This window comes from Tamandua tetradactyla, chromosome 24 (assembly GCF_023851605.1).
Source record: "Tamandua tetradactyla isolate mTamTet1 chromosome 24, mTamTet1.pri, whole genome shotgun sequence".
Taxonomy (NCBI): domain Eukaryota; kingdom Metazoa; phylum Chordata; class Mammalia; order Pilosa; family Myrmecophagidae; genus Tamandua; species Tamandua tetradactyla.
In genome coordinates, this window is record NC_135350.1 from 2,550,257 (window position 1) to 2,568,350 (window position 18,094).

Sequence of the window (18,094 nt, forward strand, 5' to 3'; positions counted from 1 at the left end):
TAGCTATTAGAACTTTTTTTAAAAAAGGCACTGCAAGCAATATCTAAATTTAGAAGGATATGTAAAGGTTATATTAAAAAAACATCTTGGATCCATGCATCTGTTCGTTTTGAATTGAGTTGTTTCTGTATTCAATTACCACTTCTGTTTTTCCCCCAGGGGGAAAAAAAATCAAATACCTGCTTATTACCTAAAATCACCAGGCTCAAACTCTTCAGAGTTTCTTATCAGAGTTTATTATTGTACATATGAGGTACCATGCTGCTATCAGAATTATATCCATGTTTTTTTTATTAAAAAAAAAACTCAGAGAAAAAATGTTTCCATTAATTTTCATTCAATGTGAATGACAAGAATATTACATTATAAACATTGAAGTAACCATTTCATTTCTTCCTGAGGAAGTTTCATATTTTAGGCAATGAAAAACGGGATTCTATACAAAGCTAGTTTTAAATTACATCGTCTCTCATTCTTTTCTTTTTGAATTTATATTATTTTAAGAATAGCATAATTATCTGTTCTGAAGAACATAATGTAGAAAGTATGTATGTCCTCTAGGATTTGATTTTGTCTTCAAGATACTTTGAGTGGTTAAAAAATCCTTTCAAAGTTTTGTTGCTCTAGGCAGCATAATACATGTACTTCAGAATGAATACATTTTGGTATAATTTTTCCTTTTTCTCCTTTTGTTATATGAGCATCTGGTATTTTTTTTTTTTTAATCTGGTTTGTTTTTGACATTTCTCTTAAAGCTGGAGCCGTTCAGCTGACTCAGTTTTACTTTGACAAAATTATGCGATTAAGCTGCTTTCTTTCTAATTTTAAATGCACATCTCATCATTAAAGCATAAATGTATCCGTTTTTTTTTCTTTCATTGGTAGAACTCTTGTGGCCAAAATGGTAGCCTGCATGTAACACTGCATGTGACTGCTGGAACCTGTTCTCACTGTACTTGATCCCCGTAAGCCAATTTTCTTAACTTAGCGGAAATGAAAGACTGGGATCATTTTCCCAGCATGTTGAATACGTGCTGTTTCACAAGAGGCAGTAGTAAGCATGAAGACGGAGTTTACTGTCTTTGCCTAAGTGATTTTTATTTTGCTTTTACAGCCAAGGGTCTTAACAACTGGTTCTTTCTCCAATTCTTTCTGTTAGTAGTTTGCTTAGAAATTAGTGTGTCTTTTGAGTACATAAAACTTAAAAGTTAATAAAAATTCAGTAACTGGAAGGATTTCGCAATTATTGTGAATAATTGACAGAATTTAGTTTTATATAACGGCAATGATGATGAAAATATTGGGGCTATAACTTTTCTCTGCAAATCTTTTTTCCTAATTATACCTTTGATAATATTTCATAAAGACTTATTTAATCATAGCCGTGAATTTATTACTTATATTTTATTTATGTGTAACTACCCATAAAAAGTAAATGTTTAACAATGAAAAATAAGGATGTCTTATCATATTTTCTTTTTTTGGTAATTTATTATTCATATATATCATTTAAAATTTCAGTATAAATATATTTCAAGAACCATGCCTTGCTCATCTTTATACTTTCTGTATTTAATTTAATAGGTGATCCGTAAGTTTAACTATGCACTGTTGTCTTCCATGAGTGTGATGTGGTGTATGGAATACTCTAAACTGCCCTGCTTAATTTGTTTCATGCTTTATATTAAAGTTATTATTACAAATATCAGATTATAGATCATATATTAATTTGTTATTTGTTGTAAATCTCTACAGAATTTCATTTTGAACCATCTGAAAAAGTGTAGCTTTTCTATAATTTAAATGCAAACTGCCTAAGCACATCCTCTAGGGAAACTGTCCTTGTTTTTCATTTTAATTGGTTCTATTCTAGGGAACTTAAAAAAAAAAAAAAGCTATTCACATTTAAAAGTAAATCTGGGTGCAGGGGTGGTTCAGTGGTAGAATGCTCGCTTTTCATGCGGGAGACCCAGGTTCAATTCCCAGACCATGCACTGCCCCCCTGCAAAAAAAAAAGTAGATCTGTTTCTGGAGATGACACAGACCTCACATTTTATGCATAGGTTCCACAGAACAAGTGATAGGATTATTGGAATTAGATTTATGGCTTACCGCAAGGGGACACAGAGTAATCAATGATATATCTTTAGACCTTACAATTTCTCCTTTTTAGAGGATTTATTCTGTACACTTTACATTTGTATTTACTGTTTTGGTATATCATCATGTTTCTATTACTGTCCAATAGCTATACAGTATATGCTTTAGTATAATAATTATGTTATGTTGGAGTAGTTATTTTTACCTAAATGCACCAGACTATTTATCTAATAAATTACTTTTATTTCTGCCATGGCACTTTTTTTTTTGATGCAGAGAAAGATCACATATAGCCTTTTCACTGTCTGATCTGTACAAATTGTAATTTACAATTCTTTCTAAATACTTTCTGTGGATTTAAATTTTGGCAAGCATTTCTCAAGGGTGTTATGCTTTGGGTATTTTATGCTACTTGTTGATGTTTACTTCATTTCTTGTTTTGTAGGAAACATTATAGAATCAGAGAATAAGAAAATATACACAGGCAAACAGTGGTCTAAAAATCTATGGAGACACAATCTTAGTTGATATATAAAAATGTAAATATTGGTATGAAATGGAACAGTTCTGCATTTGTTTTACATTTATGTTGGTTTCTACTGACTTCCACATGAGTGCACAGTAGTCTACAATAATTCCACAGGCTCAGATACAGGTGAAGAGAAAGGCCATAGGCCTCAAGGATTGTGACAGATACTCTGCCCCCCACTCCCCCATCCATATGCCAGCACATGGAAGGAACTTTCTTCTTTTTTCTTGTTGGAAGAGGTATATTTCTCAATAGCCTTTTGGTGGCTCTGGAAGCAGTGAGAAAGGTGAGTGTTATGTGAAAATGAATCCTCAAGACGTTTTCTCTCAGTGCTATCTCACTTTCTGCAGCTCCTGTCTCAGCCAGGATGGCAGAGGCTGCCCCAGTTTATGCAGGAGCTTTGAGAGTTCCACATTGTGATCTCGATAGTAGCTTGACAGAAATGCTCGGCTCTGGGGTGGGAGAAGGAGATAAAAAGTACATTTAATTTTGTTTATTAAAGTATTATTCATATTTTTAAAAACTATCAAGAATATCACATCTGGGTTTGTATTAAGCAAGTAAACTATTTAGCACTTAACACAATGAATCTGCTTTTCCAAATGCACATTGTACATACACACTATTTTTGCTAGGGAAAGAGCTTTAAGGTTAAACATGTAATTTATTTCATCACACAGAATTAAATGTTAAAATAAAGTGTCCAAGTTGCTAGAAATAGAGTTGTAACAACTGATGGGGTCTAATATTATATTCTATTAAAATCATCATATCTTTGGAGAGAGAACTAGTTTGGTAAATCTATATAATACGAAATATGCTTTTGTCATCATTTTCCACTTAACTTTTTTTTTTTTACATGGGCAGGCACCGGGAATCGAACCCTGGTCCTCGGGCATGGGAGGTGAGCATTCTTGCCTGCTGAGCCACTGTGGCCCACCCTCCACTTAACTTTTGAGAGTAATATTTTCATAAGAGGATTTTAAAGGTATATACAAAATGCTCACTGCTAAAATCATTTTGTGATAAGCCTTAAAAATGCAGAAGGTAAACCAGCGTAGTATATTTGATCTATTTGGTCCAAGGAAGAAAAAGAATGCCTTCTAAGCTATCCTGACTTTTAGAGAGGTAGATTTCTCTTCAATAAAGTAAAATATTTTAATAATTGTAATTATCCAAAAGTTGAAAGAATTTGTTGTGAGATGGTATGTCCTACCTTTAGAGGGGTTCATATATAATCTGAGCACCCAGTGTTCAGAATGTGAAGGGGGAATTCTTGTATCTGTGCTTTATACCATTCTATGAATTTCTGGTTGAGTTTAACCTTTTAAAAGCTTTTATTTACTTCCTTCTGTCATTCTTTTGAAATTTCACATCTCATTCCCTATTTTAAATGCCATAGAAAAAAGGCTTATTTTGTGTTGGTAATTTCACTGTGACATAATGGTTTTTTTGCAGTAATCATGATCACTGGCACTAAACTAAACATTTGTGCTATATTTTAACCATTACTGTGATCAAGGGAGAACCCAAACCTTATGGGTTTGTCTTATTTCCCTGTGTATTTGGTCTTCTTTAGACACAGCTGTAAAACAATGCTAGGCCAGGTGGCATATTCAGCCTAGAGAAACTTGGAGTTATGTTGAATTCCCCAGATAACACATCTCAGAACCCAATTACTCTGTGCCTCCTTTCCTGCCAACCAGACCTGGAATCCAGGGGTGAGCCCTGTGTCTTTGGGTAGAGTCTAAGTTTCTTAACTTCTTCCCCATCGTATTCTCTCTTTTTTTGGGGGGGGGGGCTGCATGGTCTGGAAATCGAACCCAGGTCTCCAGCATGAAAGGCGGGCATTCTAACCACTGAATCACCGATGTATCCTGTGCTCTCTTTTAATATCTCACTCTGCATTATTCTTCTTTATGGCTGATGCTTTACTTGGAACAAAAGTAGTCTGGGCTACCCAACTCTTGCCAGCTTACCCTCTAATATTTCCTATGTGGTTAAGCCATTGTCTAACATCCTAACTGATTTCAGAAGTGAACCTTCTGGAATCCATTGCTGCTATCCAACCCTTTGGAGTTTAGACTGAACGTCCTGAAACTGCGGATGCAATGCTTGAGATTATTGGTCTTTTGGGCCCCATTTTGGAATCACCTGGCTGCCTGTATTAGTGCTGCTTTGTAGCCAAAATCTTGTCCTGTGCCTCATTATGTGTGTGTTGTTAGCTTATTCCTCTCAACTGTCCTGATAATCAAGTCCTCCACTTCTTCCTCCTGCTCTGCTCCCTTAGGATGGCAACTTTATCAGAATGGGGAGCAGTCCCCTAGGGATTCCCAAAGTCAAGTCAGAGGACCATCCTCTACCTGAATCCTTTCTCTCTCCACAGACTTCAGCAGCTGATAAATCTATGACATTTGCAAAGTAGAACCTGTCTTATTTGAGTTTAATATGTTCAGGCCCAAAGTTGCTAGGCAGAACTTGGTGATACTCAGGACTTTGTGCAAATAGTGTCTGCACTGTTATATGATGATCATTCAGATAAGAATATTTTAAATCACAGATAGGATGTATGCTGATAACTTCAGCAGCCTGACTAGTCAATGCAAACAGGCCAACAACATTCTTGACTCAAAATATTCTACGAGGTTTGGTAACAATTCTGAGGAACATTTGCCCTTTTCTGTACTAAGAGGGGTGGTGAGCAGCAGGCTGACAGTATTGCCTAGTCTAATCCATTCTACACATTTGTGTTTCTGTCACCTCTACGAAGATTCCTTTACTCTTGCCTCTTCTGTGAACTGTTTGCACCAAATCAGTCACTTTGGTTTCCCAAATAAATCCAGTAAATATAACATGGCAACGTTGCTGAAAAATAGAGTAGAATAGATATCCTGAAAGGTTATGTTTGTTGATACTTTTCTTATCTCTTTGCCATCAAATTTAGTACTATGTCCCACTATGTCTGCTAGAGAGGAGTAAGATAAAATGCTAAGAAAGATATTTTACAGTGTATTTAAACTATTTTAGATATTTTATACAGTATATTTAAACATTTTTGTATTCATAACATATAGGGAAATAATTTTTCCATAAATGAAAATGATATAGTTTATATAACTTTTTGAAATATTATAGATATTGACCTTGCATTTCTTTTAAAGTGTTAGTATTGTTTTCATAGTGCTCTGAAGATATACTTTAAAAACAAAGGAAAACCAGAATTCTGAAAATGCAAAAAAACAGGGAAAAATCTACAATGCCATCTAGATAGAATTGAATTATGAGCCTACTGAAGGCAGGCCAGCTTCCATCAGGCCTGGAGTAAAAAAGGTTCTCAGTGTCTTGTGGGATCAAAATATTCAAATAAGGGTGGGCCACAGCTCAGCAGGTAAGAGTGCTTGCCTGCCATGCCAGAGGACCTGGGTTCGATTCCTGGTGCCTGCCCATGTTAAAAAAAAAAAAATTCAAATAAGTTCAGACCACTGTAGGATTCTCAGTTAACAATGCATTAGACACTATGGAGAAAAAAATCCAAATAATCTTTTAAGTTCTGAGTTTTTTTTCTTTTTGTAAACTATAATCTACTTACATTTTTCTATCCAAACTATGCAGTAATGGACTGATTGTGAAATTAAAATAATATTAATAAATCATAATATGTGAAATAAGCATGAAAGTAAAAAGAGTCTTCAAACTGAGAAAACTGCAGTAGTAAGTGATCGTCATGCCACTATTCTAAACAGAATGATCAGGAAATGCTAGATACATACATCAAAGTATGTGTGTCCCCATTCTCCAAAATGCCTAAATTATTTGCTACTATGTTAGATGTTTGGGAAAGGTACTAATTCTTTCATCTTACTAGGATATCAATAGCTCAAAGCTTAGTATATTATATCAGTAATTAATATTATTATCCAGGTCACACATTTTACTATAGTGACTTAGGCAGTTAAAAAACAAAAAAACTTTTGGCTGCCCAATTTTCAATTTCCAGTTGAAATTTGTCTTGGTTTTGGTTAACATTTTTTTGTTTGTTTGCTTTATTTCTTTTCTTTATTCTGTGAAGATTTTTTTTTTGCTATCTTCTTTGTTCTGACTCAAATTGGCAGATTCTATTCTTTTCCTATATTCTTCCGTGACAGGTAATATATAATTGGAAAAATCAAAATAAGCAACCTAAGTTTATTGAATCCAAATATTTACCTTGACATAGACATTTAAGAAAGGCTGAATTTTGCCTTTAATTACTTTTCTAAGAAAATACAAATGGTATTATTTATAATTTATTTGGTTTGTATTTTTAAGCTCTATACTTACGTCAGTATCCATTGGAGGGTATTTTCTTCCTTTGCTTTTTCCAAGGCATTTTGTTTTACCTTCTTCCAGTAACTGACACCAGAAACCTTTATGAGAATCAAACCTAAAAAATGAAAACAAAAAAACAAAAAAGTATTTTTTTCAAGCAATTTATAGGATATAATGACCCAAAACAATTATTTTTATTTGGACATCATTAATCTATAACAAGGGAAACTGGCATAATTTTTTACTACATCCCTTTGCATAAAGCCTTTTGGCATACTTTTGTTTCTCAGTCCATCTGTTTCAGTCATATTAGTGAGTTTGATAGATTCCCAACAGAAAAAATGTCAGCAGAAGGTCTACTATTAATAGAAATTAATAAGCCTATTTTCTTTACCTGGAAGGCAATATTTTATAAATTTCAAGCCTAATCATTTCTTTATAGTGTATAAGAATGACAAGTCAGCCTATGTCCGTGTCTATGGATATAGATAATAGGGGATTACAGGGTAAAAGAAGAAGAAACAGGGTTTCGGTGTGTAATGGAGAGACTAATGTTAGGATTCTTTAGCTATAATCTATTTACCTTTTTTTCCAGAATTATTTTCTTTTTTGCATGAGGTCTGAAAAGTAACAACACCTAGAAATGGGGATTTTCCTCAATTTATAATTGAAGTAATATTAGTATGTTACATTTCTGTTTTAATATATCAAAATATTTCATGTAACGCTCTCATTTGAACCTTCATTATCACCCCTTAAGGATACGGAAAGTACAATTCTTCCCAATTTTATAACCCTTAGTATAGTGTTTGGCACTTTATGAGCACTCAGCAAATGTTAGTTGTATACAGAATTAAAAAGAAGGAAATGTTTGGCCAAGTGTATTCATCTTGGACTAGATGCTTTTTCAGGATGCAGGTCATGACACTCAAGCCTAGGCCATCTGACTTTAGGCTCAGGGCCTTTTCTTCACAGCTCTCTGGTATGTTCTGTATTACTGTTCATCAGGAATAAACCACTAATTTCCATGTTTTGACATAAAAGTGAAAGTAATAGTCCACAGTGATAACTCTTTTACATTGCATGTGTTATTCAGTGATTTTGCTGCTGTATTTTCTTTCATAAAAGAATTTTCTTTTACGGTCATTTCTTATCACCATACTACTTCTCAGAATGTTGCTTCTAATATTTTGCTTATAGTGTGAGCAATGCAGAAATGGAAATTGATAAAAAATTTAAGCATAAAATTATGAAATATCTAGGGATAAATTTAACAATATGTGGAAGGTCTGTACACCAAAAGCTACAAAACATTGTGAGAAAAATTTTAAAAGACAAAAAAAAGAGGAGAGCTACACCATGCTCATAGATTAGAATATTATCTGGTATCAGCTCTCTCCAAATTTATCTGTAGCGTCAGTGCAACCCCAGTGGACATTTTTTGTTTGGTAGAAATTGAAAAGACAATTCTAAAATGTATATGGAATTGCAAAGGATCTAGACAAGTCAAAACAATTTTGAAAAAGAAGAATAAATTTGAAGGTCTTATACCTAACTGCTAGACTTACCATACCGCTACCATAATTAAAACAATGTGGCACTGACATAAGGATAGACGCTAAATCAGTGGAACAGAATAAAGAGTCCAGGAGTGGGCCCACACATATTCGGTCAACTGATTTTCAAAAACACGTGCCAAGATAATTCAGTGGAAAAAACAGTCTCCTAAACAAGCTGCAATGGAACAATTGAATATTCATATGGAAAATGAACATTAATGCTTACCTCACACTACATTTAAAAGTCAACTTTAAATAGATCATAGGCCTAAATCCAAAAGCTAAAACTATACAATTTTACAAGAAAACATAGGAAAAATAATCACATAGAAAATATTTGTAACCTTGGGTTAGGCCAAAGATTTCTTAAGATGAACCAAAAAAGAAAAATAATGAAAATTTTGAATTCATCAAAATTAAAAACTTTTGCTTTTCTGCAAACACCTAAGAAACTGAAAAGACAAGGCACAGACTGGCAGATAATATTTTAAAATCATATATCTAATAATGGACTTGGTTCAGAATATATAAACAACAAAAAGATGGCAATGCGGATGGGTAAAAGCTTGGAAAACCTTCAGCAAAGCCCATATATGAAGACACAATAAACATCATCATTAGGGAAATGCAAATTAGAATAATTAAGAAATACCATTACATATTCATTAGAGGATTGAATTTGAAAAGATCAATGCTAAATGTTGGCAAAGATGTTGAGCAGCTATAACACTCTTATTTTGATGGTAGAAATGCAAAATGTTACAGCCATTTTGAAAAACTGGTAATTTCTTATTAAGTTAGACACATAACATATGAACCACCATGCTCTCTTCTAGGTATTTACCTAAGAGAAATGAAAATGTATGTCCATACAAAGATCTGTACAAAAATGTTCTGATTAGCTTTGTTCATAACATCCATAAAAGTGGAAATCACTTATATGTCCATCAACTGGTGAATGTATAAACAAATCTATATAAAGGAGTACTACTCAGCAATGAAAAAGAGCTAACTATTGCTATATGAAAACAACATGGAGGAATCTCAAAAGCATTATGCTAAGTGAAAGAGAGCAGATCAGTGGTTGCCAGGGGGTGGGTTGAAAGGAAAAGACTGACTGTATTGGGGCATGGGAAAACATTTTGTATTAATATAAATGTACTATTCTTGATTGCAATGGTATATAGAACTGCAGATTTGTCAAAAATCATCAAACTACACTTAAAATGGATAAATTTCATGATATATAAATTATGCATCAATAAAGATGATTTAAAAGTAGTGCGATTTAATGTGTGTTATGTGCAGGTGTGAAATGGGGGCAATCTTTCTTTATGTAGCTAATCTTAAGGAGTTTATGCCTATAGCCTTAGAAATGGAATGCAACCTGTGTTTCTGCCTCTGTACTGCTTAGGGGATAAAAGAGAATAAAGGGTCAACCACATTCCTTTTATGCAAACCCAATTTCTCATCATTATCAAAGGATATTGGGGATTGAATCATGTCCCCCACAAAAAGCATGTTAAAGGCCCTACCCCTGGTCCTGTGAGCATGAACCCATTTGTAAATAGGAACTTTGAAGATTTTATTAGTTAAGGTTGCGCAAACTGAATGAGAGTGGGCTTCAGTCCAGTATGGCTGAAGTTCGTATAAGCAAAGGAAACTGTGCACAGAAAGAAAAGTCATGGGGAGCAGCCAGAAGGTGGAAGTCAACAGAATTTGGAGGATAAAGATGAAAACTTCACATGTGCATTACCATGTGATGGAAAAGCCAAGGAACCCCAAGGTTGCAAAACAGCCAGAAGATACCAACCCTCAGGGGAAGCAAGCCTTTTAGCCTCCAAAACAGAGAGTCAAAAAATTCCCGTTGTTAAGCCAACACATTGTATGATATTTGCTTTAGCAGTCAGGAAATGAAAACAAAGCAGTCATGTGAGATCCAGGCACAACATGATATGTCTTTATCATATTTAAATTTTTCTTTGAATAGAAAGACAACTGAATAAATTAATTCCATAGAGTTACAAGGAGAACACTGATAAAGATTGTATTATTTAGATGTAAAATAATTAGAATAAATAAACTCATAGAGTCAGAATCTAGGGGATGGGGTTGGGGTAGGGAATGAGGAGTAAATGCTTAAATTATAGTTTCTGTTTGGGTTAATTGTAAGATTTTTGTAATGGGTGGTGGTGATGGCAGCACAACATTGTGAGCATAATTAACAGCACTGAAGTATGTATATGAATGTGGTTAAAAGGGGAAATTTTAGGCTGTATATATGTTACTAGAATAAACATTTTAAAAAACCATAGGACACAGTGAACCTTATTGCAAATAATGGATTATAGTTAATAGTACAATTATAAAAATGTTCTCTCATGGAATGTAACAAATGTACCACACTATTGCAAGGTATTAATAAAAATATTGCATTATTTAAATAATCTACACGAAGGCATTAACACAATAAAGTTTTTGGAAATCTGCTGTGGGCGTCACACTTTTTCCTTAATGTTTTGCTAATAGCATTTTCCACAATTGAATTTTGACTTATTTTAATGTATTCAAGTGATCAAAATCCAGAATCCAGACCAGATATAATTTTTTTTTGCGGATGTATTTTTACTATAGATACACAACTGGTATATACATATGCGTAATGCCTAATGTTAACATGAGCAGCCTCTGAGAATGTTTTTGTGAGAAATCGTGAATTTCATACACTAACATTAAGCATCAAAGGAACAATCGGTTCCCCCCCCCCACATCTGCTAGTTGATTAGATCTTATGCAGCAGAATTCAGGGTGGGCCTTGGAGAGAAACAATGTCTGTGTACGTGTGTGTGTCTGGCACCCAGTCCCGGGCACCTATACGCATAAGTTCATGGGCATTAATGTAAGTGTGTCTGGGTGGAAATGAGAAGGAGAGGAAGGTAGAAGGGAGATCATGTCAATTTCCAGGTGGCCTGAGTGACTGGGTCTGGCTCACAGGCAGAATGTGAAGGGAGTGTTGTTGATGAAGGACTTTGTGAGTTTAGGGTATTGCTGTTTTAGAACCCATGTGACTCAAGATGGAGAAAGATCTCCCAACCTCTATTCAGAGTAGCAGCACTGTCCCTCTGAAGAGTAGCCTCAGCACTATTGAGCTAGGAAACAAGCTCAGGAAGGAAACAAACTCATATGGGCCAAGGCAGCCCTGTTCATGGCTGGCTCCTCCTTAAGAAACTTTCAGGCAGTGAACTTAGGGATGCAAATTTATTTCTTGTTTTGTGTCTGTCTTTATGTCTATCTTATCCTGGAGGTAGGGGTTTTGTGTCCCCAGATTTACACTAATATAATAGTCATTCAATAAAACTTTGTTGAATTAAGAGTAAATCCAGATTGGACAGATTCTTAAGTTTGGGTGGAACATCACCTGGGGATGTCTGAAATAGCCGGAAGTGACTTGTTGCAAGAGACACGAAGATTCTCCAGTGATTCAGCTTCCAACTGGTGACACTGCTGCACATTATTGAAAATGTGACCTAGAGTCTGTCCTCGGGCAGATGAGGCCCAGGGAACATTCAGATTACACTTAGAACACTAAAGTATGTCTAAAATGCCTTTAAAATGAAAGAACAATTCCACAGGAGAATGCTGAATTGCAAACAGCATAGGTAAATTTCAAAACTGACATACCATCACTTATGTGCTACTAATATGGCGCAAGCATGGAGATTTTATCAGTTCTCATCCTACAAATGTACTTCTATGATTTAATGAAACATTTTAACAATTACACATTTTATTTTTAACAGTCTTTTTTGAGATATAATCTACAAATTATAACATTCACCCATTATAAGAGTACAAGTCAGTGATTTTTTTAGTAAAATGTGTATAGTTATGCAACTATCAACACACTCTATCACCAAAAAAATCCCCTTGAACCTACTGCCTTCAATGACTACTGTCACCACCAACTTCAGGGAACTGCTGATTTGCTTTCTGACTCTGTCTTTTTTGGACATTTCCTTCTTATTACTGAGTTCTGTTCCATTGTACAGATATACCAAATATTGTAAAACATTCACCACCTGATGGACATTTGGATTGGTTCAATTTTTAGCTATTATGAATAAGGCTGCTATGAACATTCACTTGTAAGTCTGCTAAAACAAATACCATCAACGGGTTGGCTTACATGATGGGCATTTATTGGCTCAATGTTTTGAGGCTTGGAGAAGTCCAAAGTCAAGGTGTCAGCAAGTCAATAGGTTTTGGAACTGGCTGTCAGCAGTTCTTGTTCTTTAGCTTTTCTGTCACATGACAATGCTCATTGTAGCATCTTCGCCTTTTCCTTCCGGGTTCCATTGACTTCCAGCTTATTGTGGCTCCTTGTGGCTTTCTCTACCCATCTATCATTCATTCTCCCCAGTAGGTATATAATGGCTAAATTTCAATGCAAAATTCAAAGTTTTATATTTTTCTTTTTAGTTTACACAAATTAGCCCATTCCTTACTCTGCTGGTTTGAAATTGTGTGTAGCCCATTAAAGCCATGTCCTTTAATCCTGACTCAATATTGTTGGTTGGGATTTTTTTAGATTAAGTTGTTTCCATGGAGATGTGACCCACCCAATTGTGGGTGGGACCTTATGAATAGGTAGTTTCCATGGAGATGTGTTTCCACCCATTCAAAGTGGGGTTGCTTACTGGATTGCTTTAAAATGGAACCATTTTGAAAAATGCTGCAGAGCCCAAACAGCAAGAGACCTTTGGAGATGCAGAAGCCATCTGAAATGAGAAGCCAGGAGAAAAAGCTAGTGGACGCCACCATGTACCTTCCCAGCTGACAGAGAAACCCTGAACATCATTGGCCCTTTCTTGAGTCAAGGTATCTTTCTCTGGATGCCTTATTTTGGAAACTTTTATGGCTTTAAACTGTAAAATTGTAACTTAATAAATTCCCTATATGAAAGCCAACCCATTTCTGGTATATTGCATTTCTGACAGTATTACCAAACCAAAACACTTGCTAAGCATTGTTTTTCCTGTTTTTTCTCAAGAGATCAGTTTTAAAACACTATATAACACATCACATGAATGCTAAAATAATGTCAATACATCTACCCTATTTATGATTTAGGGATATAGATTATGATGAACCAGAATTGTAAAATGCTGGTTTATTTAATTGAATGAGGAAATTCCCATTTATATAGTTTTAAGCTTAGACTGCTTAAGTCCCATCAGATTCAAACTCACCAAGAAAATAAGATTTTTTTCTTACATATTAAATATATCATTTAAATTCTATGAAGACAATATTAAATCATTTTAGAGTATCATAGACTACCTGGTGACTTCATATAAAATGTGGAAGTCTTGAATCTTCTATTTAATGACAGTGCAAAGGAATAAAGAACACTCTACACAATAGAATCTTATTGCCATTTTTCTTGAAAGTGATTTTGATACTGGAATTTGCTATATTGAAGATAATCAGGTTATAGACCTCTTAAATTGAAGAAGTCTTTCATGCCAAGATAGTATAGTTAAATCTTCGTATAGCCCTAGTTTCATCCACTCACTGTGCTGTGTGCTGAGCATTGGATTTATGTGGATGTTGAGGATTCATATCGGTCTTGAGTTCAGTATATTTCTTAGAGGACGTTAAGTGAAACAGATAATCTTCACCATCGTTAGCAGGAAAAATAACAGGCAATACTGACCGAAGTGTACACAAGTTCTTACTGGTAAAATAGCATTTCTGAGAATATATTTTTCTGAACCACAGTCATTCTTACCATTTCCAAAGCACCCCACAAAAGAAAAAACAACCCTTCAGAACTGACTGAAACTACACTAAATTGAGTGGCAGGTTTCAGATAATCACCTGCAAAGGACATGGGTGAAGGAGGAAAAATTTAGGCCTAAACCAATGGCATGGAATTTCCAAATATTCTATAAGTGTAAAAAAAAAAAAAAGGTGGTTTTTGCAAGGTGTGTCAGGCCAACTGATGACTGACAAGATAATATAAGAAGAAACTGAATGGAAGCACAGCATATCAGCAGGGGAGAATTTAGGTAGCCCTGCTGGACTAGAAACTGCTGTTTCAGGAACTATACATATCTTATCTTGCTACTTTATCCACTGAGCCCCCAACTAAGTTAGAGAATCACATAATGGGTATTTTAGCAAGATATGTCCCAAGTACAAAGTGACCTACAGGTCGTTGCATACAGTATATTGCTTTGATATTATACTCTTAAGTTTACTCTGCCATTTCTCGGCAGTGGAGATGAATAAAAAACTTGCTGCTGAGCTGGATACAAAGAGGACAAATACACAGCATACAGGTCAAGGACTATTCCATAAAAAAAAGAGATTACATCTTTGTAGAATACTTCACATTTTTCTTCTGAAATACAATGCCTTCCTATACACTCTATAAAAAAAACCCCAAAGATAAGCCAACTTGAAGGAGAAAAGTATTTAGCAGGAAGCTTTCTTTTCTAAGAGATTCTTAAAGAGATATAAAATAGAAAGTGGACTTAAATTTCTAACTTCAAACTAAAATCACTTAGCTTCCTTTAAGGTCAAGCTGACTGTTAAATACCTGTGGCTAGAACTGGTATTAGTACTTGAACTTCACTCTAACAATGCTCATTGTAGAGAAAACACACAGTTTAAACGGTTAATAGAAACAACCAAGGAAAGGACACTCAGGAAGAAATGCAAAACTCCCGAGTTTCACCTACTGCTTTGTCCTCTAAAGCAGATGTCTCTCTTACACGTGTCTCCACTTAGGATTTGTTCAAGATGTAAGCAGTGTTTGATGTTTCTCTGTCAGTCTTTTAGCACAAGGGATGTTGAAAGGTAAAGGAAACCTGCCCCTCTTTTTCTACACTGATATAGCATAAAGAGTACTATGAAAAGAGGACACTGGTCTATAGATCTGAGTTTATACTGGGAAATACAATTCCCAGTATAGAAGAATATATAGAAGAACTCTGTAAAACAGTCTCAGTGTTGTTTAAGACTCAGTCTACAGACTAAAATTATATGTATGTGTATATAATATATGTATTATATGATGCTCAGGTCCATAGCCCACGCAATTGGGCTTGAACCCTCATAAATCTGATTGCCAAGCATTTTAAATGGATAACATAAGATGGGGGTCTTATTTAAAATATTAAATGAAGCTGAGACCCAGGTGTAAGGTGAATCAAGAAGGGTACCTAGGGCACAAAATTTAAGGAGGCACTTTTTCCCTGGCACTTATTTCACCCTAGACCTGGTTCTCAAGGGGACAAATACTTAAAACAAACAAACAGCAACAGAACAAGCAAAAGCAAAACAAACCAGTCTGAAGGAGAGGTGAGAGGTGAGGTCAGACTTAAAGTGGTATAGAAAAAGGTGCAAAAAATGGAATTATGTTTCAGAGTAGTAATAGCATAGGACTCTTCGGTTACCCCTAGTGGGCAATTTCTTGCTGTGTGACACAGTTTCTGAAAGTTGCACAAAGGAATGAGGATTCGGTTTACAAACCATCTAGTTAATCACTTCTTTATACTTCCAAGTGGCCCTAAGACTGCTTGTTGAATAGGTTAGCCTCTACCCATTTGTATTTCAAGTAGCCTCTTTTAAAGTTAGTCTTGGTTTTAACACTACAAATGGTTTTGCTTTTATTAAACATTTCCTTCCAGTGGAAACCTTTGCAATCTGGTCTCAGCAGGTGAATCCAGAGCATGGTTAGGAATCAACAGAAGATTGAGAACATTTCTTTGTCACACTATTGGAGTGTTCTTTCTCAAGTAGTTAATGTCAAACTGGAAACTAATCAGTAGGTAAGAAAAGAGTTTATTTGACAATTGCATTAGAATACTACAGTTTCTTTCAAATCAGTTCTCTGCTGAAACTTCAATAAGTTAATTAGAAAATAAACTTACGTTAAAGCTTCAGAATAATTATAATGAGGAGAGACTCCCAGAAACTTCTGCACTTCATCCATCACTGTAGCAGGGTCGGTTCTTAGCTGTTGCCCATCGATAATTAGCAACTAAATAACCAAAGAAATAAACAGAAAGGGACATTGCATGCACACTGAAAAGAAATATGTTAACTAATTAGTGAAAAATTTCCTCACTCTGAATTTATTCAATGTGAGACATGGTCTCAAGGGGATGACTATGCGTTGCTGTTATAGACTGAGCCAGGTCATCCTCACTAATGACCTGGAGCAAGAAATAAATCACTTGTTAAATGCACTCATGGTTTATAATCTGAGAAGTACTGTCATCACTATGGAAACAAGCCATCTGAGGGGATCAAGAGATTTTGGACCTGTGACTACAAAATCACAAATGGAAACCAAAATTGTAAACAAAATAATGATTCTGTCACTGAAGGTGGAAAAGAGTGCTGTAGGAAAGAAGAGGAATATCAGGCTGCTGTAATGAGACAGAGGACATGTCATTTTCTTAATTCCTTGCAGGAGCAGCACTGTGAAGTTTTAAGAACTACTATGGTAATTCTTTTGGAGAAGAAGGTGAAACCTCCAGAGGAAGTGACTGAACAGAAGTTCCTCAACAGAGTAAGGGGATAGTCTGCTGTTATTCTGGTGAGAGGGAAGGGCAGATCCAGTAAGAAATATGACAGGAGACCAGATGGAAGGCCACAAAGCCTGCAATGCAACCCAGTGTCCTGCAATGCAAGCCTCAGCACTGTCCAAAAGGACTTCCTGAGATGATGGACATATCCAATACCAGCAATACCAGCGAGCATTTGAAATGTGGTTAATGTGATTAAGGAATAATTTTTAACTTGATTTTAATATATATTTAGATAGCCATATGTGGTACTCATGATCATATGGGACTGCACAGTTCTAGACACATAAACTATGCTTGAGCAACTGGACTGTTTATGCAATACACTGTAGGGGCTGGTTTTTTAGGTTGGTGCCAGGCAAAACAGAGGAGGAGGGAATCAGAGACAGTGTGGGACTTACAAAGAGTTGAGCAAGGTGGTTCAAAAGGAAAAATAATGACAACTCAGAAAAATGCAATTTATCTTGTTTGGTTAAGAGATTTTCAAGCTTCATTCTTCCCAGAATAAGAATCAGGGATCTGAAGCTTTTGAAGAACTTTACAGTAAGGAAACGTCTTTACTAGAAAATAGAGCAGAGAAGTTATCCTGGAATACTCTTAGAAAGGAAGTTAAACAGTTTTCCTACCTCTGCTATTCTGTTATGCTCTGCCAGACTCTCATTATTCACAAATGAGAGTAAAAGCATGTAATGTTTTAATGAGTAAAAATTTCCTCTATCCTAGAGGCAAAGTCATCAGTGTAATGAGATTGTAACATGATGTAAATTCGTATTGCTCAGTACCTGAAAGGGGGGGAAATAAACAAGCCATCTCTCGATGTGGCTGGCGTACCACCCTGGGACCAAACATCTCTTCTGCAAGGCTCTAAGCTCAGAGGGTGCACGGGGCCCGGCTGAGATCACTTCGTAGAAGCTAAACTTCAGAGCTGCAGGGTCTTCATGAGATCGCTGATGCTATGATGAAAAGGTGGATAATTAAACTTACTTGAACCACAGGCA

The 18,094-nt window shown here is 35.4% G+C and overlaps 1 protein-coding gene across 2 annotated transcripts in view; it reads right to left on the bottom strand.

The window, feature by feature from the left end:
* Positions 1–245: 245 nt before the first annotated feature.
* Positions 246–18,094, bottom strand: part of LOC143668006 (bifunctional heparan sulfate N-deacetylase/N-sulfotransferase 3) — a 205,788-nt gene continuing 187,939 nt past the window's right edge. For both annotated transcript variants that reach the window (XM_077142447.1, XM_077142449.1), the window contains exons 11-14: positions 17,879–18,049; positions 16,437–16,546; positions 6,950–7,052; positions 246–3,081 (exon numbers count right to left, since the gene is read on the bottom strand). In XM_077142447.1, coding sequence (XP_076998562.1) covers positions 2,962–3,081; positions 6,950–7,052; positions 16,437–16,546; positions 17,879–18,049 — 504 coding nt within the window. In that variant the 3' untranslated portion in view covers positions 246–2,961. The remainder of the gene's footprint in view (positions 3,082–6,949; positions 7,053–16,436; positions 16,547–17,878; positions 18,050–18,094) is intronic.